The sequence below is a fragment of the Jatropha curcas genome, chromosome 5, assembly GCF_041381405.1.
Source record: "Jatropha curcas cultivar XTBG-Jc1 chromosome 5, XTBG_Jcur_1.0, whole genome shotgun sequence".
Classification (NCBI taxonomy): Eukaryota; Viridiplantae; Streptophyta; class Magnoliopsida; order Malpighiales; family Euphorbiaceae; genus Jatropha; species Jatropha curcas.
Window position 1 is genome coordinate 30,577,548 of NC_143155.1, and position 24,165 is coordinate 30,601,712.

Below are 24,165 nucleotides of genomic sequence, written 5' to 3' on the forward strand. Positions count from 1 at the left end.
GTACTTGTTTACTGCGTGCACTCCACTTGTAATAAATGGACACCAAGTTGTTCATGCATTTACTCGTTTTGATTGAAAGTAAAAGCCATTCTTATCCGAAATCAACCATGCCTAGTGTGCTATCTTATAAGCCTCTTTCGGGGGTTTCAAGGTAAAATCCTGTCCTGTCTTTTTTAGTTTATATGCTATGTTTCTGTTGTCATTCACGCCGTGTAAATTAGTAAATGTCTTGCTAGCTGTCGTTTATTAAGTAGACAAGTAAAGGGCTGTCGTTGGACAATGACGGAATCTCCTGAGAAATAAATGTAATTTTATGTGCTTAACGTGGCTGCAAATTATTGGGTGGAACAACTAAACTTCAACAATCTTGGGGAAGTTTGGACTTTTCTACTTGTCCTCCCTGCAGAAATCAACCCTACCCTTCTTTTCTACTTGTTTTCCCTTTTGCACTTTCTTCTTAGGAAATTACTTAATTCTCTCAACTTTCAGATACCTTTTCCGATTAAACAAATCTCATCATCTGTAATATAGTTAACAATTACTAAAATTCATTTTAATTAATTAAGCAGTGATCCATAAATTTCAGTCAGCAAGCGCAAGCTAGTGGTTTTTTATTCATCGGCTAATTAGGAATACATATATATATAATACAAATATAGAAAATATAGTGTGATTCAATTGGATGGATTGATGGTGTTGAAAGAACGGAAGCCATGTCGAAGACTAGCTGCCCAAACTTTATCCACATCGAAGATGGTGGTGTCACCACACTCGTGCACATTCCATCCCTCCAATGCATGTAATATTCCTGCTATACGCCAAGCGCTCATCACTCTTCTTGGCAACCAGTTCTGCAACAATGATTTTCAAAATTAAACATTTTAGGAAAAAAAAAAAAAAAAAAAAAAAACTAATTAATGGAATTTAGAATATGTAATATGTTAAATTGTTAAGTACCTCACAGGAATGCATGTTCTCAAAAGCTTTGGGAATTATCATTGCTGGCGTGGTGAAGTAAAAGCAATCTTTCCGCCATTTCTTTGGAGGGAACTGTGTATACGGGATGAACAATGTTCCTTTTGATGCTTTCATTTGTTCTTCTTTGCTCACTTCATCTCCAACTACCCATATCTGCGTGCAAGTGGTTGAATGGACGATCAAATTATTACAACCGGGAGAGATGGTGGTGAGCTTCTTCCTGAGCTTTTCTTCCTCCTGCTTGTCCACTGTTGTCACCTGTCATGGGCTTTTATTTTACATCACCGGCACATCACCAGCCTTTTTCATAGTTTATATATATATATATATATATAGAACAAAAAGAGTACCTGAATCCCTCTTTGGCAGAGCGCCAAAGCTACAGCATAAGCAACTTTGGTGAAGTTGCCTCTGAAGAGGACTTGGATTGTCCCTCGGGGTATGCTGTTCAACACAACAGCCACTGCCAGACTGCTTCCGTCCACCACCTTCACTCTCAGACAAGGGTTTCTTTCCACATACACCTGCCATTTCCGTTCAGCTCCTCCTCCTGTGAAGCGTCAAAGCTATTAATTAATTAGGGAGAGACAAAAAAGACTCAGACTATTAATTGAGGAAAGCAAAGGAAAGGAACTCGCCTGATTAAGAAGTCCAAGCGTCAGCACCTTCACTCCTTTCTTATCTGCCTCTTTTATGGCTCCTTCAATCATGCCATTGATAGCATCTCTTTGGCTTTTTAACAAGTACTACGTATCAAATCAAAAACAAAATGCCAAACCAAGTCAAAACCCTAGCTATATATGCTTTGATTTTTGAAACTAGCTACTAGTTACTATTCCATGATAATATGTAAAAGAAACAAAAATAAATAAAAAATAAGAGTACTTGGCCTTTGTGTCTGGGCACCAGCCAAGACTGCCATTTGACGGTGTTGAAAGTGTTTCTCTCTGAAACAAAAGTACGTCCACAGATCCGCGACCAAAGCAGAGTGGCGGGCCACATAAAGCGGAGATACCACTTAGAAGAGTAAGGTTTGGAGGCAAAGCAGGCAAATCCAAACTGCAGATGATAGATAGAGTCAGGCGTGGTGAGATGCACGAGATGTACAACGTCCGGCGAGTCCTCTGCTCTTTCAACTGAAGCTTTATACAGCGTATCAGAACTCTCGTCCACCGTACCATACACGTAGTCGTAGAGGGGCATGAAAAGCGAGTAATTGGTACGGAATTGGGTGTGATGGAGGGAGTGATATCTGTTATGTCATGTCATCTCTTTAACTTAAAGAATAAGAAAAATAAAATGAAATTAAACTAGTTAAGTTAGAGACTCACGTCGGAGTGTACATAAGATACTTGAGCGGTGGAAAGACGGAGAAGAGTGAGTCTGGAATGAGCTCAAAGTTGCAGTGACCCATGTTGTTCATCAAGTCAATTTAGGTGATGTACCCAGCGAATGACGCTACAGACGCTGTGCGAGTCACCAGCGTCGTCACCAGCGGGATAGCAAACAGCGCAAAATATGCTATGTGTTCCGCAAATGGATGAATCACAGCTGCATGTTTATACTCGTAAATAATCATAAAGATAAAGAGTAAATATAGAAGATAAAGGAAAACTAAGAATAATAACAGACAGGTGATTGGCTCGGTGACGATGGAGGAATGGTGATGCGAATGGTAGCGAGAGTAGAGGTAATGGTGATGAAGTGCTCTGTGAAGCCAATAATAGATGAACTCCACAGGACCCGCATGAAGCAGAATGGTTAGAATTACACCATCACTTCTCCACATTGGGAAGTGATGAGCCAAAGACGACGTGTTGTAGACTATGTAAAATATCAGTGCATTGAACAATATCTGGTCATCCCTGCAACTCAAAACAATTCAAAAAAATTTAACTAAAATTCTAATCATAATTTGATTTTTGCATGAAAATTATAATTAACTAGTTAGTTAGTTAGTTAGTGTTACCAATTGCTTTCCCTGTCAACTTGCTCGAACTCAATTCCCTTGTCAACGATTCTGTTGTCGCCTTTGGCTGTTCGATAACGAGAATAAGAAATCCATATAAGATTGTGAGCCACTCGTAGCAACAGAAATGGGAATATGAGCAAGTAGGCAACGTCTCTCTCGCTTTCTTCGTTCACAGCAAACGAAAACAAGCTATGAACCACCCATGGCGCCACCAGTATGTACTTCCAATATGTTCAACCAAGCACAGATTAGATATGTACACACACGCACACACACACATATATATATATATATACACATATCCATCCATGCGAAAAATATATACCTTAAAGCTGCCAAGATTCTTCCAAGGCCAGTCAGTGAGGAAGCCTGGCTTAGTGGCCATATTTTGTTTTTCTGTTTAGCAATACTATATTTTAGCAACACTATAGAAATATATAATGGCACTCCTTCAACTGGCGATATCAATCAACTAAACACTTCAATGCAGCTTCTGAATTTCCCAACCTCCGCTTGGTACGTGTCCCGTCGCTGATGTATTAATTTATGTTTCAACCACTTATACTACTTTTTTTTTTTTTTCTTTTGTTGTTTTGTTTATTTTAGTTAGGTCACATCAGATTTCAAACCCAAACATTGTTACCTTTTCTTTTCTTATATTGCAAATCCTCTGTACAAATCAGTATTTTAATTCAATTCACAGTATTTCTTAGATTAGAGAGGATAAAATAAAAAAAAAAATTAATAAAATTATCATTGGTCTAGGTCTAGGCCGTTCCTTATTGGCCGGTCATTCCTTGATTGATATAAAGAGGAGTGTCGACCGCATTCATCTTAGTTATGAGAATTGCCTTTAAATAATATTTTCAAATTTTATATTTTGAATAAAAGTGAATTTATGTGTTGGGGCAGTGGCAAAGCTTTGGTCTTGTTTGGTAATGTTTGTTCAGATTTTGGCAACAAAAACTGGGTGGGACCATCCCAATGAGTAAGTTTACTGACACACCATGTGGAAGAATTAATTAGCCAGACAGATCGTAGTTGATTTGCAATATCTTCCAAAAATATCTGAATCTTTGAATCTAGGACCAAAGCTTGAAGATCTTAATTATGCATATTTAATATTTAAATTAATTGATAAATCAACCAATTTTAATTTTGCATAAAAAATCAATTCCGACCAAAATACTACTACTGCTACCAGTTTAAAGGGATGGATTTAATTTAAACTGATCAATCGAAACCGAAGGATACGTAATACGTTTCGCGTGCATGCAAAATTGTCCTATTCAGAGGTCGGCATAGCTACAATAATAAATGGAGTTAGGCGGAAATATCTTTTCTTTTTCAGAAAGATCGTAAGCAAATTGAAGAAAAGGGGGGACCACCTAAAACCAAAGCCTCGTCCAATCTATAGGGAATTGGTCCACCGCATTCACTTCTATCTTTCTTTTCTTTTTAATTGATTTTGAGTACGTGGTGTACACATGTCAATAAATAAATAGTGAATAAAGATGTTGCTGCCTAACTTTGTTTTAGGCTTTCTTAAGTAATAAACATCACTTCTCCTATTTTCCACAAAAAAAAAAAAAAAAAAAAAAACTCCTATATTTAATCATATATAGAAATATAATTAATTAATTAATAACATCTTTTTACTTTTCTTCCATCGAATAAATATATTATTTATATTTTCACACATATTTTAATATAAGTACCATAATAAACTTTAATACGAATAAAAAAATAAAATTGAAATATTAAATAAATATAATTTTATAATTTAAAGAGTTAATAAGGAGTTTAAACGAGTGAAGTGAATAAAATTATAAAAATATTTATTTCGAATGAAATTACAATTGATCCAAAATGCATATATGTGGATGAACTAAATCCATGTATGTACTATTACCCGTAACATCATAACACGACACGTAGCTGTTTAATTTTGTTGTTGTTGGAAATGCCCGATTTTCCTAGGTTTCCAAAATCTCTTCAAAGTTTTTGAGTTGATCAATAAATACAAAGCCATAAATCTGTTGAGATATGTGGGGTCGGATTTTAAATAGTGTCAGATGGATTGACGTTGGGCAACACATGACATGGGATCAGCCCACCACCTTAAGACTAGCGAATGTTAATGTCTATATATATATATATATATATAGTTTGAAACTTGGACACTGTTTATAAAATCATTATTAACAGCAATGATATTCTCTAAAACATCAAACAGTAGAAGCAAATTAAAAATCACAGTAACTAGAAATTAATCAGAATGATGTAGATATGGCAGCAGAAACGATAGAGAGAGGTTTAAAGCCATGGCGAAGAGCTGCTTGCCAAACTTTGTCAATGTGGTACATCGAGTAACCACACTCATCCACCTTCCATTCTTCTAAAGCATGCACTATTCCAGCTACTCTCCATGCGCTCATTACCCTCCTTGGCAACCAATTCTGTCATTTTATTAACAATTAATTAATTAACAATCTCCTTACCACCTTTCTGTATATGTTCTAACAGTAATATATATACATATATACCTCACAAGAGTCCACGTTCTCAAGAGATGCCGGAGCCACCATTGCCGGTGTGGTATGGTAAAAGCAGTCATTGCGCAATTTCTTAGGAGGGAATTGCGACAATGGAATAAATAATGTTCCTTTTGTTGCCTTTTTCTGCTCTTCTTCACTCAATCTTTCGTCCACTAGCCATGTCTGCTTAAATTCATTCTCATCAGTTCTTTTCTAATTAGCCACCAACCCATCGATCGGGAGTTCATTAGTTTACATACCTTGACAGAATAATCTTTTGAAAGGAGCAAATTGCTGTGGTATTCGCTGCCCAATGATGTCTTCACCTTCTCATAATCTTTCTTCAAAGCAGTTTTTACCTATAATAATAATAATAATAATAATAATAATAATAATTAATATTAACAAAGGGCTTCGAGGGTTAACAAAGGAAATGGTTTTCGCATCCAATATTAATTTGCAATAACAGTTCTTGGCCTTCTCTTAGAGATGCCACAGTTTCAGAACTGCAAAGGGAATGCCCCTATGAGCATTGTATAAAATTTAACTTTGATGGTTCAGCACTGGGCAAACCTGGAGCAGCTTGGGGTTTTAAGAAATTCTACAGGCTGTATTTTATGCATCTTCTATCAATTTACAGGTGTTATGGAATCTAATGAGGCTGAAATTCTAGCTATTTTCATGGCAGTAGATATTATTTCAAACTCTTACTTCAAGAATTATGAAGTGATAATTGAAACAGATTCAAAAACAGCTTTTTGTTGGGCTATGAGAGGGACAAGCGCCCTTAGAAATTTTGGGATTTATTTAATAAATTTGATCAATCACTCCTGCTCTGTAACTTTGTTTTCCGCAAGGTGGCTAGAGAACGCAACCACTTCGCAGATCCTTTGGCTAAAAAAGGAATTCATGCGAATGACCATTTTTTAACTTGGATTTAGTTACCTAGTTTTTTTCTTTGTGGTTGGCTGGAGTCCCTTTATTGCATGAAGTTGGCCATGTGGGAGCATTATCTATGGTATGAGGGTAGGAATTTTGCTGGGTGTTTACTGCTATCTGCAATTTTGCATTGAGTTTTGGTACGTTAAGAACAATTGTGGAGATGTTTTTGTTAAAAAGGATTGTGATAGATAGTTTTGTAATCTGATACGAAAGTTTAAGTTTCTTACCTTAAGAATTTTTCTTTCCATTAATTCCTTTTAAATTTGATGTATTCCGGTTCAGGTTTTTTTTTTTTTTTTTTTTTTAATTTAATATTCTTTGGCTAGGTTGAATGTATATAGAGGTCTATTAATTTAGTTTTAGCTGCTGAAATTTATTAAGTTCTTTATTGTAATTATTTTTAATAAAATAAAAATTTACTGACAAAAGAAATCAATATTAACAAAGTCAACGATACGTATTCATTATTTTGGAGGCCTTACCCTTTTAGGGTTAGATTCAATTAACCAAGACCATCATTAGTGAGGTAGATTACTAGTCCTACTATTCTCTCTAGCCGAGAAAGTAGATGATATTTTTAGAATTTATTGCTAAAGACTTTAAATAAAAAAAAAAATTTATTCGGATACCTGGATTCCCCTCTGACAAAGAGCAGAGACAACACCAAAAGCAACCTTAGAGGGTGAGCCGGTAAGCAGAAGTTGAGCTGTTCCTTTAGGAATGGAATTGAGCACAGCAGCGACTGCGAGACTACTTCCATCCACCACCTTCGTTTTCAGCCTTGGATGCCTCTTCACATAAACCTCACCGTACCCATTCAGCTCCTCCCCCTACATATATATTTTCCCTTCAATTTTAGCTTTCCTGGTTAAGTTTAATTATAAATATGAAACATTTATTAATTAGCTTACCTGATTCAAGAGACCGAGACTCAAAACCTTAACGCCTTTTCTGTCTGCTTCGAGTATAGCTTCTTCGATCATGTTGTTGATAGATTGATTTTGCCATTGCATGCAGTACTTGAACGCACACGCACAAAATTAAGCAAATATTATTATTAATTTACAATTGAATAATTTGATACTCTTTAGTAATAATAGTAGTAGTTAAAATAGATACATACTTGCAAATTGTACCTGGGTATGGCCCAAGTTTGAAGTGTAAGCTTGTGAAAGCGATTCCTCTCAACTACGAAAGTGCGACCATAAATCCATGCGCAAATCATAGTCCAGAGAGTGACGGGCCACATTAAGCAGAGATACCAGTTCGATTTTTGGGTTTCGGGAGTAGAGGCCAAGTACGCAAATCCAAGGCGCAGATGGTAGATGGAGTCCGGTGAAGTTAAATGGGTGAGGTGCACCACATCAGGGAACTCCTCTTGCCTTTTCAATGAATTCTCGTAAAGGCTATCGGATGATTTGTCCGCAGTGCCGTATATGTAATCATACAAGGGCATGAAAAGCGAGTAATTTGTTCGGAACTGAGTGTGGTGAAGGGAATGGAACCTGCATCCATATTCATATACACATATATTTGATCTCTCTCTCTATATACATATTTAATTAATTAATGGATATGGAGAGGGAGACTTACGACGGGGTGTACATGAGGTACTTGAGAGGGGGAAAAATAGAGAAGAGCCATTTGGGAATGAGCTCGAAGTTGCAGTGACCCATATTGTTCATGAAGTCGATCCAGGTAATGTAACCGAAAAATGATGCCGTGGAGGCCGTTCCGTTGAAAAGCGTCGTCAACATCGGTATTGCAAAAAGCATGTAGTATGCTATGTGTTCCGCAAAGGGGTGAATCACAGCTGCAAGCAATTAAATGCACGATTATTTAATCTGTAAATTGAACAAATAATCCATTAAATTTCCAAAAGAAGCTAACTTACAGGTAATGGGTTCGGTGACAATAGAAGAATGATGGTGAGAATGATAGCGAGAGTAGAGATAATGGTGGTGAAGGAGCCGGTGAAACCAATAGTAAAGAAACTCGACCGGCCCAGCGTGAAGCAATATTGTAAGGATTACACCATCTTTTCTCCACAGAGGCAAATGGGTGGCATTGGGAAGTACCATGCTTCCCACATAAAAAAGGATACCGTTGAACAGTATCTGATCATCCCTGCATGTCGAAACTTTTAATTAACTTACAAAAATTACTCCACGATATATATATATATATATATAGTAGTTAAAGTGTATGCACATTACAAGACAGACCAGTTCCTTTCTCTGTCTACTTGGTCGAATTCAATGCCTCTGTCGAGAATTCTTTTACTACCTTTGGCTGTTCGATAGCGGGAAAGGCTAATCCATAACTGGTTGTGGAGCATTCTCCACAACAAAAATGGGAAAATGAGAAAGCTGGACAAATCATTTTCTCCTTTCACCAGGTACGAGTACGTGTTGTGAATGGCCCAAGGAGCCAATATCACATGCTGCATGAAGCATTCCTTATTTATTTATTTATTCAAACTAATACTACTTTATTAATTAATTGCTAGAGATTGAAGTGAACCATACCTTAAAATCTCCGAGAGGAGTCCACGGCCAGTTTGTGAGAATTCCAGGCGTAGAAGCCATGCTTGTTGCTTCTTTATATTCCTCCTCTCGATCTCGATCCCTCGGCTATGAAGGAAAATATGCAAAGGGGAAGGATGGTATATATAATGACACAAGCTAAGCTACACCATCTAAAATTACCATTCACACTTAAACACGTAAATTCACTTATTTGTCAAATCTACGGACACCACGTTGCCACGAATGTATAGCCGGTTAATCATAAATTAAGGATGGCTAGCAGGCGGCTGGGCGGAGTGGCCATTTCCACCGCTCATTTATTTTAGAGAGATAAAAGTAAAATTGTGTTCATAGATACTCATTATATACGTAGTTTCAAGAGAAATAAATTTTTTTATTACATATTTATTTTTTATATATAATTAATAATTATTGTTATAATTTTTTAAAAATTTAATGTTTAGATATATTAAATTAAGAGTAATATAGTAAATTTATTTAATAATTTATTATTATTTATATAAATTTAATGATTTTTTTTAAAAGACGTAAAATTTCAAATATTATAAAATAAAATAAGCCAAGTTAAAGTAGGTACATTCATCCGTTTGGAATACCTATCCTCATAGGAAACAAGATATATATAGATGAATATTCAGTAAACAAATTACTGAGAAAGTTATCAAATTTAAGGGAACACATACAGTAGGTCGCCAAAATAACAAAATTTATTATCCTGAAAGTAAATACTCCAACAACCCTCCTTTCCTCGCTGAGCCCTGATATAGAGTGTTTCTTTTTTTTTTGGTAAGCAAAATACAAAAGAGGAGTTTCCTTCATTTATCATCATCATCTTTATGTGTTCCTGAATCTTGCCAAATACCAAACCTATGAGCTCACGGAAATTATACTTATTAATTAAGCTAATCATCCCATTTGTTTTGCATGTTTTTTTTTTTTTAACTTATTATTTATTTTTATGATAATAAATAGAAGCTATGTTGCACGGCATAGTATCTATTTATGATTTTTTTAAAAAAAATTATATGTATTTTATTTATAAATTATTGTATATTGTTAATAAATCATACTAGTATGACATATATACAAGTACACAGTGGCAAAATTAGTATTGCCAGCTATCTGTTTCGTTTTTTTATTTTGTTTCACATGAACACGTCATATAGATAAGTACCAAACCAATTAAATTCGACCAACCAACCAACTACTTGAGCTGAGCCAATAAATTGATATGACATATTAATACCATTTAATTCTTTCATAAATTTTATGGACATAAAGTACAAATTACACCGCGCTCACCAGTCCAGTACATATTAGGTTTTTGACCATAAAATTATAAATTTTGAACTTACTACTCACCAATCACCGGTACAGGTAGTAAATATATAGAGACGACTTTTCCAAATTTGGTGTGTCTGCAAATGCGACGGTCTACCCATTTAAACAAAAACATAGAAGCCATTTCTTTACCAATTTCACACTTAACACCAAATCCAAGATGAAGACAATCTTACAACCGGCGCCAAGATCGAAAGAAACTCCGACCTTTAATTATCATCTTCTTCATTACTTTTCCTATTATAATTATAATTGTTCATCTATCTCCCTTATTCTCTTTATCTAATTGTTCATGGTGTTTGGAGAGAAAAGAAAGACAACCAATAAACCATCAGACGAGAGAATGAGAAAGAGAGAGAGATAAGAGAAATAACAAATTAAATTCGTTGAAGCATGTTTACTGAAAGGTAAAAAATATATATATACCTTTTCAAAAACTTACAGTTGTCCTCCACAAGTATTCCTCGTATATTAGATTTACATCGAGCTAAATAGATAGACATAGTTTTACATTATTAATTTATTAAAATTTATGCTCTAACGATTATTTTATATTAATTTAACTTACCAAAAACACACCTTAAAACCCCTCACATAAAACTATTAACAAAATGATTAAATAATAAATAATAAATTTGATATCTACAACTAGCACGTGTTAGCTAACTAGAATGCAATTCTAAAAAAATAATAAAAATAATCAATTAACATAATTAAAAAATTAATACTTATTATTTAAATTTATTGTTTTATCTCCCAATATAACATAAGATTTATAAGGAATATCTTTATTATCAATTATAATAATAACTTAATACTTAACACTTTATTATAGATTACACACAACTTAATACTAAATTTAATTCTTATAGAAAAAATCATCACAAAAGATTTTATTTTTCTTTGGCTATATATAGAGTTTATTATTATTTTATACGACTTTTCTCTTTATTGATTTACTCATAATTTTAGAGGTATTTAGTTTTCATTATTTTACATTTTCACCTTCTTCAAATCATAAAAATTTTATTTTTACCTTACGTTTCAATAATTTTTTATTAATTTTATTTACATATATGTTATAATCTTTCAAATGAAATATTTTCAATACTTATTATTATTTTTATTATATTATGAAAAATATCAACCACTTTTAAAAATAAAAAATAAAAGATGAATCACTATAGGCGAGTATTAATGTCCAACGTAAGTCATTAAATACTACTACCTCTATTTCATAATACTCGTCACATTTAGAATTTTTTATTAAAATCATTAAATTTGTCTAAATTATAATAAATTATTAAATAAAATATCTATATTACCCTTAATTTAATACTAATTATCTCAGAATACTATTAAATTGAAGTAATAATTATTAATTATATATAAAAAGTAAACATAGAAAATCACAAATGTAACGAATATTTTAAAATAAATTATTTTCTAAAAGGTAACAATTATTGTGGAACAGCGACGTAGTTAAATTTAAAAATTGTATTATTTAAAATTGCGAACTGCCTATGGAATTTCCCTTTTACGAGCATATAAAGAAACTCATAACCAGGAAAACTGAAACGGCAGCGAATCGCTTGCACACGACTTCGGTTGGCTTCCTCGAAAAAGAAACCGTAGCAGGTAGCATCCAGTTTAGGCGGGAAATCACAAAGCACTACTTGGTACGCTCTATTCTGCTGGCTGCTACTGATGGTAATGAGGTGAAGAGAAAAAACCTAATTGGATCAAAACCACGAAAATGGCTCCGAGAAAGAAATTGAAGTATGCAACACCATCTTCATCTTCAGCGACGAAGAAATCCCACTCAAATCAACAACAATCGCAGCCTACCAAGTACGGGATCCAACATTTCTTCCAGCGCCACTCTCAAAGTTGCTCATCTTCTCATCCAAAGCTCTCCAATTATCCCATACCACCTTCTTCCCTCTCTTTTACACTTGACCAATGTAATGCACTTCACAACCATCCTAATGGAAATGCCCCAAATTCGGCTGCTTCGACCTTGCCAAAACCTAAAGCTGCAACCTATCCCAATACCGACGGATCAAATTCACGAACCACAGAAGCGTACAAAGGCTCTCAGGATATTCCTCCTCAGAATCGCATAACCATTGACATGGATGCCGCCGAGGACAATACGACTTATATCTCACCCAATATTTCCAAGTCCGTTTCTCTCGATCTCCATCGCTTCAAATTCTCGCCTGGAATGGTTATCTCGCTTACCTTTGACGTTCTGTCTCTTATGAATAAAATTATCTTTCTTTTTTTTTTTTTGGCTTGCCGAGGACTTTCTTCTTACCCCTCTCTCCCTCTCCATTCTGCGTGCGGAAACGCTATACATTCTGACTATGCAAGTGGTTTATTAGCTACTTTTTGGAAACAGTTGATAAAGCAGAGCCAGGATGACGGGGGTGACGAGATCACGTGGAAGATTTCTCCAGTGAATGAAAGACTACAAGCTAAATCGAAGTACATGCCACAAGTCACAAAGGAGTTGGCAGATTCTTCAAAGATGAACTCTTTAAGCATCCGCCCTTGCTCATTAAACAAGGCACGTTCATGATTTTTTTCTTTGATTGGTTATGAATATGCTATTTTCGATGCCCTACTAAGGATTAATTGGACAGACTTCAGGCGCATCTGGAAAGGTTCACACAGGGCTCTCTTCACCAACACGGGAGGCCACTGAAACTTCTTTCTCTGCAAATAGAGTTGGCTTGAAAGGGGAAATCTTATTTCAGGACATGGTTAGTTATGGAGGCATGACTGACGGGAACAGCTCCCTTGCTAGTAGACAGAGTCCTTTCAGAACTCCGCCATCTTTATCCTATTGCAACGAAGGGGTAATTATGCCTAATGTTTGACCTTACTTGCCAAATTCCCTATGTGTTTCCGTTTTAATTACAAGGACGTAGACGCCTTAGTAAGTAATAAAAATTTCATCTGTTCAAAAGAACTGCCTTTTCTAGCATCGGATTGACCGGATGGAGGATACGTAGTATTGCTTTTCTAACCTGCTATTAACTGCAGCTTGCTATTGAAATTGAATGCAATGAAGTTACGGATCAACTGAGTTTGAGACAGCACAAAAAGGTTTTGCTTTGGACCATTACATTCTACCATTGTCAAACAAGTTATATTTTCTTTCTTCTGATCTTTTTTTTATGGATCATCTAGTGAAACATCTAACATTTTGCGTGATCCTTTCACTGCTAAGTTGCAACTTTGAATGAGCATGCAGATGAACAATTTTATGTTTACATGATGTAGTCCTGATTGCCTGCTGATTGTTCGATATTCTTAGGCATTGCTTGAACTTTTAGATCAAGTAGAGAATGTAATTTCTTCTGAAGATTCAGTATTGAGCGGCAACAATGCATATTCATCTACAGTTCAACATGGTAATGGCAATGAGACGACCTCCAGAGCTGACCCTCTAGTACACAGAGTAGCTCCAGATCCAACAAAAAGGTTAACTAAGTCAACACTAAAACAAAATTTTCTTGTATTAGAGGTATACTCGACCTCTTCCTTGCACTTATGCTAAATGTTTCTGGGTCTTTACTGAAAATAACAACTACCTGGAGAATAATTATGTTCCAAGATATCTATCCTTTAGGTCACGGAGAAGCATATGCCTGTCGACTCCTCTGATGTTCAATGCCCATACAAGGTTTTCTATCTGGCTTAGTCAAAATGACTTCATTGCTTCTATAAAGCCTGACAAAGGTACTAAAGGTATTCATTAAAATTTTAGGTTCTTCGCTTGCTGGATGAGCGGGGTGGAGAAGAACAATCTGTATGTTTGCGTGGAGAGTGGTCAGTATTTTTCTTTTCCTAAATTCTTATGGATTGGGTCCAGTGGGAGCCTAAGATTTTGTTTCAAAGAAATACATCAAGGCTAACCATGAGATTTTCTACTTTCTTCAGCAAGCAGTTTCTGTTGTGTTGCTTTGACGTTTGTTAATTATGACAGATTTTGTTGCGAGTTCCATTTTTTTAGACCTTAATGTTTGTCAATTTAAATAAATCAATGAAATGTAGATCCTAAAATCTCTTTGCCATTAAATACGTCACATGCATGCATGGACTCACTTTCATGTATGTATTTTGTGTGCAAATATGTGTGTGTGTGTGTGCGCGCGTATGTATCAACAAACTGGTGTCAGATGATTTGCTGCTGGTGATAATATAGTAATTTCATCATTCAAGTGCTAAACAATCTTTCTTGTTGCTATCTGGCTGTTTTTTCATTATCTGAATTTAGATTGTGTTCTTTCCAATTATATCTGGAACTGAATCTTTTTTTTGTTGGCTTGTTGATCCCACTTTGAATAATATTTTCGATGGTTTGCTCCGACTTTTGCTAGGTTTTACAGTGTCATTGCACCTGGGGATACTGTAAATGTGATTGGTGAATTTGATGAGCAAGGAAAATGTGAAGTGGATCACGAAAACAATCTTTTGATTGTTCACCCTGAAATTCTAGTCTCTGGAACTCGAGTAATCCATTTTTTATGAAGATTTACATCAATCTAATTGTTGCTCATTTTTAACCATATTTTCCCTAATGATTTGGAACAATTTCAGGTTGCTGCAAGTTTCAGTTGCCCCAGGCGTACTGTGCTGGATGAGAGGCTTAAAAGCAATGATCATTCGGAGGCAGCATTGATTGGTACCTTACTGCACCAAATATTTCAGGTTTGACAACTTAAACAATTTTCCTCAGTTAATATTAGAATTTTTAAACACATTTTTCATTATTCTATGAAATAAATCTTCAAGGTGTAGGATGCATCTTTTTCTTTTTCAGGCTGGACTAATAAATGAGAAGCCTACTATAAACTTGTTGGAAGGATATGCCAGAAAAGTTCTCCACAAAAATATTGAGAGCTTGTACGCGTGTGGAGGTGAATATTTGTATAGATGTGAATATATTATCATTTGCAATCTCTTGTTCGTAACGATCTCAAATGTCTATTGCCAATAGGCCACTTTAATGGTTAAAAACTCGGATTTCTGATTAAGTCCTTGGTTCTAAACTTATTGTTGCTAAGGAAGGATTATGGAATGGGCCAAAGTTAATTCCTTGGGATAGCTCAACCATATTTCATTTAAAACGTGTCTTGTTATTTTCTTGATAACAGGATTAAAATTTTTTTTTTAGATAATTTGTTTCAAGGTTCTTATCACAACTTTGTGGGAATTTTGCAGTCAATGAAAATGATATGCTCAAGACCTTGGTTGAGGCTATTCCAAAAATATTAAATTGGATCATCTTATTCAAAAGTTCACAGGTACATTCTTGCCTTGTAGGATTGGGTTTGTTTGGTTCAAGTCATATAGTTGAGGTGCACTGTGCCAAGCCACCCTTTTGTCATCTTAATTTTGCTCTTTCTCTGACTTTGTTACTTGTTGATTCTAATTATTGCGGTCTATAATTAACTGTTTTTGAAATATGAAATTAGTAGAGGTTGTGCATAACATTTATTTTCCTCCCCTAATATCCATATCACACGATTCATTTGAGTATTTGTTGAATATTTCCTTCTTTTTGCAAAGCTTGATGTACTTGGTAGTGTTTTGCGTGTCAGATGCAGATATATACATGTTCATTTGCGGTAGAAACTTTCTTTATGCCCATTCTCGAGGCTAATGTTCATTAATCCTTGTCAGGATTCAAAAGTCCCCATTGTTGATTTTGGTTCGGATGATGGATTGAAAGAGCTAAGAATAACTGAGGTTAGATCTCTTGCTTGTGCTTGTCTGTATTATTTGGTTTACATTTATAATATGCATCCTATCGCACATGCTTCACACATGCATAAAAACTTATGCTGTATATTAAGATGAATGCTGGATATTGTTACAGACTGTACAATGTACCATTTAGTCATGAATGTCATAAATTCTCTTTGCATGACTCTATGCGAATTTCCTGAGTCAGTGACATTTCAAACCGTACAAAGTGTGAAATTTTTACACTTAAGCCATCATTTGCTTCAATGTAAAATAGTTTACTTGATAATCAAAAGTGATCCTTGTTAAATGTAGGTCATTGATATTGAGGAGATGGCATGGGCCCCAAAATATGGGTTGAAAGGCATGATAGATGCTTCTATCAGAGTAAAGGTTGAGAGAATGAGAAACGGCATAGATGAGAAGATTGTGCCACTAGAGTTCAAAACTGGGAAAATTCCCAGTGGACAGGCAAGTATATGGTCTTTGCTGAATTTTTTTTCAAATCATATTTCACAAAATGTAAACTTTGTTTTCCTTCTGTTCACTCATACTTGTCTTTTCTGCAGCCATCTACGGAACACTGTGCTCAAGTCATCTTGTACACTCTCCTTATGTCGGAGAGGTGTGTGGGGTTTTATCCTTTTTTTTTCTGCTGCAGAAAACAGGTCTTTAATTTTGGAAAAATAATTGAGCAATGTTTCTTTCTTTTCTTCCTACTTGTCATGTCTTAGGTACCAGCAACATATTGATTCTGGTATTTTACATTATCTCCAGTCAGATCAGACAAAGGTATAGAGTCACTTACATCTGTGCCACGTATTTTTCTGTATGTGTGTGTGATTGGATGTTTATTGTTGACCCTTGTAAAGGGAATTGTGGTACGGAGGTCTGATGTGGTTGGGCTAATTATGCGTCGTAATGAGCTTGCCCATGACATTCTTAAGGCATCAAAAATGCAACAACTGCCCCAAATGCTACGGGTATGATTGTTACTCAACTATAACAATCATATGCTTGAAGTTACTTTGTTTTAATTTCTTCAAATCTTCCTATGTTAGAGTCCAAGCATGTGCAGAAGTTGCCGTCATCTTAATGCTTGCACCATCTATCATAAGGTAACATTTTGGACCTTGAGTTTAGGAAATGCAAACTCATTTTCTTGGTAAGTACACCAATTTATCTATGGCTACATCTTGCTCCAGGTGCATGGTGGAAGCACTGAAAGTAGTGGACTGGGCGATATGTTTGATTCACATGTTCAACATTTAACTGCTAGTCACTGCGCTTTCTTTCGACAATGGGATCGGTTGATTGACTTAGAAGCTAAAGAAACACAGGTGAGGATGTCTTGTGCTTGTAATACAGGTAACTAGCTCCTAATTTTTGCACATGGAAAAATAACATGCAACTTCCCATTTTATTTACTATTGCAGCTTCTGAAAAATGAAATCTGGTGTTCACATGGTTTGACGAGAGATAACTCCTCTAGTTGCATTTCTTCTATTGTTCTCGATGCCTTAAATGGTCTTTCAGATGAAAATATTCTCAAAGACAGCCGATTTGTCTATCGTTTTTTGCCTCAACGATTGCCTCGTTGCAATGTCTATGCATCTAATGGAGATTCTTTGAGTGCTCAGCCTTCTCCAAAGAATGACTTAGATTGTACACTTAAAATTGGAGACTATGTGGTAAAGTACTTTTCATTTATAAATTGTGTCTTGTAGAATGTGGTTGTGATTTCATTAAATTTAATTAATAGAGTCAAATTTTAAACAAGAGATGTTGAACGACCATAAACTATACGAATCTGAGCTCACATATACCTAGGAATTGTGGGTGGCTTAGGCTCCTAGGCTTTATCTGTAAGGGGTTCTTTATCAGAAAAAAGAAAATGGATTTTGCGGTACCCATTCTTCTATGACAAAAATAAAGCTTCTTCGTTATTTATATGCTTTATTCAGTAAAGAAATTAGTATCATTTTCAAACTAGGACTTATGGTCCTGGGTTAGTTTGCATGTGAACAATTTTTTGCCTTTCTTTTTCTAATTTATTAGCTTCATAAACTCAATTGCTTGGCATAATGTCCAGTTTCATTTTATGCATGCAAAACAGCATATTAGTATTGACCTTTGCTTTTAATATGATGGGGGAATGTTAATTATGATGAACTTGAATGATTTCCTGGCATTTGAGATAATAATAAATTAAGAAGCTCAAGCATCTGACGGTTCTTTCATTTTCATTTTATTTGTTTTTCTGATGGCTAATTATTTTCTTATTTTTTGTCTCTAGATTCTTAGTACTGAATCTGGTCACCAGACTATTGCAAGTGGAGTCGTATCTGATATCAGTCACTCTCATGTTTCTGTAAGAATACTCTTTGCTTTTTCACTCTTTGAACACATTCCCATTGAGTGAAATCTTAAAAGTTGTATTCTTAGTGTTTGCTCTGCATTGCAGAGGTGCTTTATTAGAGATTGAGAAAATTTCTATCATTGCCAGTTCTTGAATTGTCATTTTGAAATGAGTAAAGTAGTTATAAACTAATATGTCTTCTGTGACATTCACAGGTTTCTTTTTCTAAGCGCTTAAGACTTCCAGGTAGTAATTCTTTTTCAGAAGCCAATCGTCTCCTTCAGGAAGTCTGGCGGATTGATAAGGATGAAATTATGACTTCATTTTCAGTTATGCGGTAATTTCTGACTCTACTCCTTTCTTACTACTGTATAATTTCATTTTATTTATGCCAGAAGACTGTCATTAGATTGGTGTATCACACCTTGGCTAAATGCGTGCTCCTCTATATTGCTGAAGGTTCAACCTTGTACAACTTTTTCTACAGTGCGAGCAGAGTTCTCATCTTAGGAAGATGATTGTTGACCTTGAGGTAACTTTAAATGCTATTACTGTTTCCAAAAACAAGTTCTTCAATCTAATCACTGATCCTCCTGGGTAACTTCCTGATTTCCCTTTCCTTGCAGGCTCCTAGATTTGATAGTGGCTGTATATTTAGCCAAGATCCTGCAATATCTTATATCTGGTCAGTGAAGAGTTTAAACGGTGATCAGCGCCGAGCAATTCTCAAGGTCTGCCACATTTTTTTCCCATTTGCCTCGTCGTGCATTCTGTATGCTTATGCTAAATTTCTTTTAATTTCACATCTGGAATCACTGAAAATGATCCTATTTTCATTAATTTCATTAATTTGTTGTTTCAGATACTTACTGCCAAGGACTATGCTTTAATACTAGGAATGCCTGGCACTGGGAAGACATCAACTATGGTTTATGCTGTCAAGGCCTTGTTGATGAGAGGTGCAACTATCTTGCTTACGTCCTACACAAACTCTGCTCTTGATAATTTGTTAATCAAATTGAAAGCTCAGGTCATCTCTTATTCTTTTCTGCAATTTATTACCATGAGTTTTTCTCCATGTTTGCTGAATTTCTTGGTTTTACAAAATTTTCAGTGTATATTAGGCTTTAGATAGCCAGCTAAATATCACGTATAATTTTAATCAAAGATATAGGATTTAGAATAATAGGAGTTACACTTCACAAGAACTTGTCCGCTGTTTGCAGTGTTGTGAAAAGGAGAAATACAATAACTCAATTGAAACCGGTAGAACTATGAAGTGTAAAAAATAAATGATGTATCATCTTATAAACAGGGCTTAAACCACTAGGAATGATTTCCCACTCATTGTCACTTCTAACATCATGATACTAATTAACCAAAGCATCTCCTTGGCTGCTTTCTGTTGGAATAGCAAGTGTAGGTTGTGTGTGGAGTGAGAATGAAAAGAATCTCACATTGGAAAGACAAGATATATAAGTGGGATGTATCTATGGACTTTAATGTCTCAAAATTTGGGCTTGATGTAATGTTAAGCCAACTTGTAGAGCATGGAAGAAAATTTTCCCTAACATTTTGGGGTCTTTTGTTCCCAATGAGTGCTATTAAAGCCCATATAATTGGGATGAATGGATATAGTTCTTCATGAAATAGTATTGTGTAGCTCCAGAAAAGAGTGGTGATATGTTTGACTCTATGGAGCTCTTTGAGCAATATTTATTTGGATTGGAATGAACTTGGTGGTAGGCTTATGGGTTTGGCAGAGTAGGTGGCTCTTAGAGATGCTGTAAATACTTGAGGGATAAAGAATAGGCTTCTGTTTGAGGAGAGAGAATCGTATGTCGACGGGACTCTCAGTGGTGGTTGAGGAAGAGATTGTTTGTAACAATGTCTAATGCTGTGTCATCAGTTGTAACAATGCTTATGCTGTTTCATCATTTGTAGCAATCTCTAATGCTGCCACCAATCTTTTTTTCACGTCTCATCATTCAAATATAAAGGTATATAGGATTGAAAGATTTCTTTTTGTGTGATTTTAATTTTGTAATCCTACCTTTGTGAACTTGAACATCAAATTAAGATTCTCTATGTTTGTAGAATAGAAAAAGTAGCAACTTGATTCTATGATAAATTACTATTTCTACAGTTGCATTACTGAATTAAAGAGTTTCAGGGTATTGATTTTCTACGCATTGGAAGACATGAAGCTGTTCATGATGAAGTTAGGTCCAATTGCTTTTCAGGTTGGTGAAAAGTTGCATGCTTACAGTATGTACTATTTGGCCAAGTTTTTCCCGCCTTAATAACCAGAGTTTGAATAACAGCAATGGACATACAGAGTGTAGAAGAAATGAGAATAAGATTGGAACAATTCAAAGTTGTTGGAGTAACTTGTTTGGGAGTTGCTAGTCCCTTACTTGCAAACAAGAAATTTGATGTATGCATAATGGATGAAGCTGGACAGATAACCCTACCGGTAAGAGTTCTTTAATTGCAGACCAATTAGTTGACAGATTTGTACAATGAATTTTTCATTGACAGAAAGTAATCTATTGTGTGAGCAAAGTAAATAAAATACAGACATAAACATTTTAATATGGTAAAACTCTGATTTTGTTCCTATCAGATATCCTTGGGACCCCTGATGTTTACTTCAAAGTTTGTTCTTGTTGGTGATCACTATCAACTGCCTCCACTTGTTCAGGTATGAAATGCATGAGCATTTGGATCCAATTGCTGAAATTTCTTGTTTGTATTATAATCTCATTGAAACCCTTCTGCTAATTGATTTCCAGAATACAGAGGCTCGAGAAAATGGAATGGGGATAAGTTTGTTTTGCAGGCTCTCTGAAGCACACCCTCACGCGATTTCAGCTTTGCAAAGCCAGGTTTGCTTAAATTCTTAATTGATCCCCACCCCCTTTTCCTTATGTTGATGCTCTTGTAGTGGGCCAATTTACTAAGTCCTTTGTATGCAGTATCGTATGTGTCAAGGCATTATGGAACTGTCAAACGCCTTGATATATGGTGACAGATTACGTTGTGGTTCTCTTGAAATAGCTAAAGCAAAACTAAAATTTTCAAGTTTAAGAGCTCATGCGTCTTGGCTACGTAAGGTAAGCAATGATTATCGAATTAGTTGTCTTAAATAAATAGTGTTATGACCAGAAAAATGTCTGGAATTTCGATCATTGTCTATTGAAACAAAACCACCTCTTGATTTTAAATTGAAGAATAATATTCTTGATTCAAGAATTCTCTGGCCCTAGACCACTTATCTTCCAGCAACCACACGACCTTTTTGCAGCTGATATTCTTGCCAAGTCCCCTAGTATTCTTTATTTGAAAACTGGTGGTCTTTTGACATAGGCATTAAACTCATTCAGAATTTGTGTTTCTTAGTCTACTTAAAATCTCAAATTGTTCCCTTGATGTGGTTGCGCATAGTAGGATGTAAATTTTAATGCATAAATGTGTAAACAAGCCAAGCTAGGCTGAACTTCAGCTTGGCTCAGGTTTTGTTTACAATAAAAGAAAAAGAAATTTATGGTTCATTTACTATTGTCGAGCTAGCTTGCTAGCCTCACTATTGAGTTGACTCGCCAGCCTTATCCCACAGCTTAAGCTCAGCTTCTTTATTAACTGAGTTCAATGAGTTCAAGTTTGGCTTGTTAAGCTAATGGAATGAATTCAAATTTACTTTTTTTTTTTTTTTATTTGAGTCTCGACCTGCTCACAAACGCCTTGGCTAATTCACAGCTTATGATAATGTGATCATCCCAATTGGTAAATGTATAATAACTTGAATTGAAAGTTTGTTCGTACACAAAAGTTCCCAAGACATTGTTATCTTTTTTACTTGAATTGAAACTTTGAAAACCTACGTACGGGAATTAATATTTTAGCCTTTTTGCTTTATATTTATGGTTGCAGGTTTTAGATCCAACCAGACCTATTGTATTTATTAACACAGGTTTGTTCTAGTTTTTTCGTTCATTTTCTCTGGCCCTGGCGGTTGAGTACCTTTTTTTCATATGGCTCCGGTTCTTCACTGAGCGATTTCGTTAAACTTAGATATGTTACGTGCATTTGAGGCAAAAGACTCCAAGGCTGTGAATAACCCGATGGAGGCTTACATAATTGCGGAGGTATGATCCTGAGTACTAAATGGTGTAAAATGTGCTTTACATCATAATATATTAATGTTTCCTGTGCTTTCTTCAGTGTTACAAGGACATGGTTATCTTGAAGCCACAAGGAAACTGATTACCTTATTTTTCTGTTTTTGATTTAGGTCACCAAAGAATTAATTGACAGCGGGATTGTTGGTGAAGATATTGGAATCATTACCCCCTATAACTCCCAGGCAAATCTCATCCGAACATCTGTTTGCACAATCTCTGTGGAGGTGCATACCATTGATAAGTACCAGGTAAGCCAAAACATATACCACAAATTGATGCATTATGTCTTCCAGAAGTAAATGTGATGCCTGATAGACCTAGAAAATGACTTCTGGACCATTTAATTTTGAGTTAATGAAGCATTGAATGGTAGCTTTCTAGTTAAAGAGCATTGCCTTTCGCCAGCTACCTCTTAGCAATGAGATGTGTGATTGGCTTGGCTTAGTTCTGCCTTTCCATTTACCCTCGGGTTCCTTCCTTGCTTGAGAGCTAACAGCAGGGGACATTCACAAAATCTTCTCTTATATAGAGTCGTCACATGGAAAGAATTTTCTTTACTGTGAAATCTTTCATACTGGCCTCCCTAGTTTTTTGGCTGTAGCAATTATTTTGCACTAAGCAAGTGCCAATTGAATATATTTGTTTGAAACAAGAAATTCTAAGACATCTGTTCTGTTCACCCAGGGAAGAGATAAGGACTGCATACTGGTGTCTTTTGTTAGGTCTAGTGAAAATCCCAGAAATTGCAATTCGTCACTGCTTGGAGACTGGCATAGGATAAACGTGGCACTCACACGTGCTAAGGTAGGTAACATTTATAATCTAAGGCTCCATGGTTAACTGTAATGGAATCAAATGTAATTTTAGCGTAATAAACTCATTTTTTTGCTAAAAAAAAAAAAAAAGAAAAAGAAAAAAAATAGTGTAATGTTTATCTGGAAATGCAATTTTATAACATTACAGTACGATTCAATTAAAGTTTACCGAACAGAACCTTAAAAAATATTAGTGTAATGGTTGTTTGACAGCGGATCTCAAGGTATTATTATTCTTGTTTATACAGAAGAAGTTGATCATGGTGGGGTCATGCAAGACCCTTTCAAATGTTCCACTGTTGAAGCTTCTCATGGAGAAGGTCAATAAGCAATCTAGCATTTTGAATGTGTCTGAGAAGGATATCAACCTCGAAGAGCACAAGAGATGCTGTCAGGGCATACACAGGAATGACATTACATAAGTTTTGACTTCCTTTTCTCTTCTTCGCTCATCTAAATGGCCTTTTTTTTTTTTTTTTTTTTTTTTTTTGGGGGGGGGGGGGGGGGGAGGTTTCTTTTCTAATTCAAACATATTCATACTTCATACAGCATACATATAGAAAGGAAAATAATTTTTGTAACCTTCTAACATATCAAATTATTATGTCCTGTATATAATATAATATTTTGTAAATTCATTTCAAATTGATAAAGTGGCCATTTGAAAGGATTTGCCATGCACGAAAGACAGAGTAATACTACTAAAATAATAGTTAGTTCTATTTTTG

At 35.3% G+C, this 24,165-nt stretch overlaps 2 protein-coding genes and 1 pseudogene across 6 annotated transcripts; 1 reads left to right on the forward strand and 2 right to left on the reverse strand.

The window, feature by feature from the left end:
- Positions 1 to 580: 580 nt before the first annotated feature.
- LOC110008719 (very-long-chain aldehyde decarbonylase CER1-like) lies at positions 581 to 3,467 on the reverse strand (annotated as a pseudogene). Its single transcript, XR_016320836.1, has 9 exons — positions 3,276 to 3,467; positions 2,948 to 3,171; positions 2,611 to 2,843; positions 2,310 to 2,529; positions 1,864 to 2,230; positions 1,617 to 1,724; positions 1,329 to 1,528; positions 958 to 1,236; positions 581 to 851 (listed from the first exon to the last, which is right to left on the reverse strand). The product of XR_016320836.1 is annotated as a very-long-chain aldehyde decarbonylase CER1-like (transcript).
- Positions 3,468 to 5,136: 1,669 nt separating this feature from the next.
- LOC105643380 (very-long-chain aldehyde decarbonylase CER1) lies at positions 5,137 to 9,117 on the reverse strand. 2 transcript variants are annotated; one of them, XM_020682832.3, is made up of 10 exons: positions 8,958 to 9,117; positions 8,655 to 8,872; positions 8,324 to 8,556; positions 8,023 to 8,242; positions 7,553 to 7,934; positions 7,341 to 7,448; positions 7,059 to 7,259; positions 5,748 to 5,846; positions 5,497 to 5,670; positions 5,137 to 5,409 (listed from the first exon to the last, which is right to left on the reverse strand). In XM_020682832.3, the coding sequence occupies exons 1-10, from the start codon at positions 9,015 to 9,017 to the stop codon at positions 5,224 to 5,226; spliced, it is 1,881 nt and encodes a 626-aa protein (XP_020538491.1). In that variant the 5' UTR covers positions 9,018 to 9,117; the 3' UTR covers positions 5,137 to 5,223. The 2 variants fall into 2 exon arrangements, with proteins under 2 accessions (XP_020538491.1, XP_020538492.1); XM_020682833.3 differs by lacking the exon at positions 8,655 to 8,872 and having other exon boundaries at positions 8,958 to 9,109.
- A 2,778-nt stretch (positions 9,118 to 11,895) lies between these two features.
- On the forward strand, positions 11,896 to 24,107 carry EMB2411 (DNA replication helicase). Of its 3 annotated transcripts, none has more exons than XM_012228381.4 (34): positions 11,896 to 12,549; positions 12,724 to 12,891; positions 12,968 to 13,183; positions 13,371 to 13,433; positions 13,645 to 13,854; positions 13,960 to 14,013; positions 14,098 to 14,159; positions 14,711 to 14,843; positions 14,931 to 15,041; positions 15,154 to 15,250; positions 15,555 to 15,637; positions 16,017 to 16,082; positions 16,395 to 16,550; positions 16,649 to 16,704; positions 16,814 to 16,871; positions 16,952 to 17,062; positions 17,141 to 17,197; positions 17,285 to 17,419; positions 17,516 to 17,770; positions 18,376 to 18,450; positions 18,654 to 18,775; positions 18,898 to 18,970; positions 19,065 to 19,169; positions 19,301 to 19,468; positions 20,612 to 20,681; positions 20,763 to 20,914; positions 21,065 to 21,142; positions 21,234 to 21,326; positions 21,417 to 21,554; positions 22,372 to 22,411; positions 22,513 to 22,586; positions 22,733 to 22,870; positions 23,307 to 23,426; positions 23,686 to 24,107. In XM_012228381.4, the coding sequence occupies exons 1-34, from the start codon at positions 12,076 to 12,078 to the stop codon at positions 23,857 to 23,859; spliced, it is 4,185 nt and encodes a 1,394-aa protein (XP_012083771.2). In that variant the 5' UTR covers positions 11,896 to 12,075; the 3' UTR covers positions 23,860 to 24,107. The 3 variants fall into 3 exon arrangements, with proteins under 3 accessions (XP_012083771.2, XP_020538539.1, XP_020538540.1); XM_020682880.3 differs by having other exon boundaries at positions 14,720 to 14,843; XM_020682881.3 differs by lacking the exons at positions 11,896 to 12,549; positions 12,724 to 12,891; positions 12,968 to 13,183; positions 13,371 to 13,433 and having other exon boundaries at positions 13,724 to 13,854; positions 13,945 to 14,013.
- Positions 24,108 to 24,165: the final 58 nt, after the last annotated feature.

Bases quoted from the DNA above. Each gene is read 5' to 3' on its own strand.
- LOC105643380 (XM_020682832.3), bottom strand. From the start codon at position 9,017: ATGGCTTCTACGCCTGGAATTCTCACAAACTGGCCGTGGACTCCTCTC. The intron at 7,449-7,552 runs GTATGTATCTAT...TGTGCGTTCAAG, and splicing joins TACCCAGGTACAATTTGCAA to TACTGCATGCAATGGCAAAA. The intron at 5,410-5,496 runs GTATATATGTAT...ATAAAATGACAG, and splicing joins AGAACGTGGACTCTTGTGAG to AATTGGTTGCCAAGGAGGGT.
- EMB2411 (XM_012228381.4), top strand. From the start codon at position 12,076: ATGGCTCCGAGAAAGAAATTGAAGTATGCAACACCATCTTCATCTTCA. The intron at 15,251-15,554 runs GTGAATATTTGT...GGAATTTTGCAG, and splicing joins GAGCTTGTACGCGTGTGGAG to TCAATGAAAATGATATGCTC. The intron at 16,551-16,648 runs GCAAGTATATGG...TCTTTTCTGCAG, and splicing joins GGAAAATTCCCAGTGGACAG to CCATCTACGGAACACTGTGC.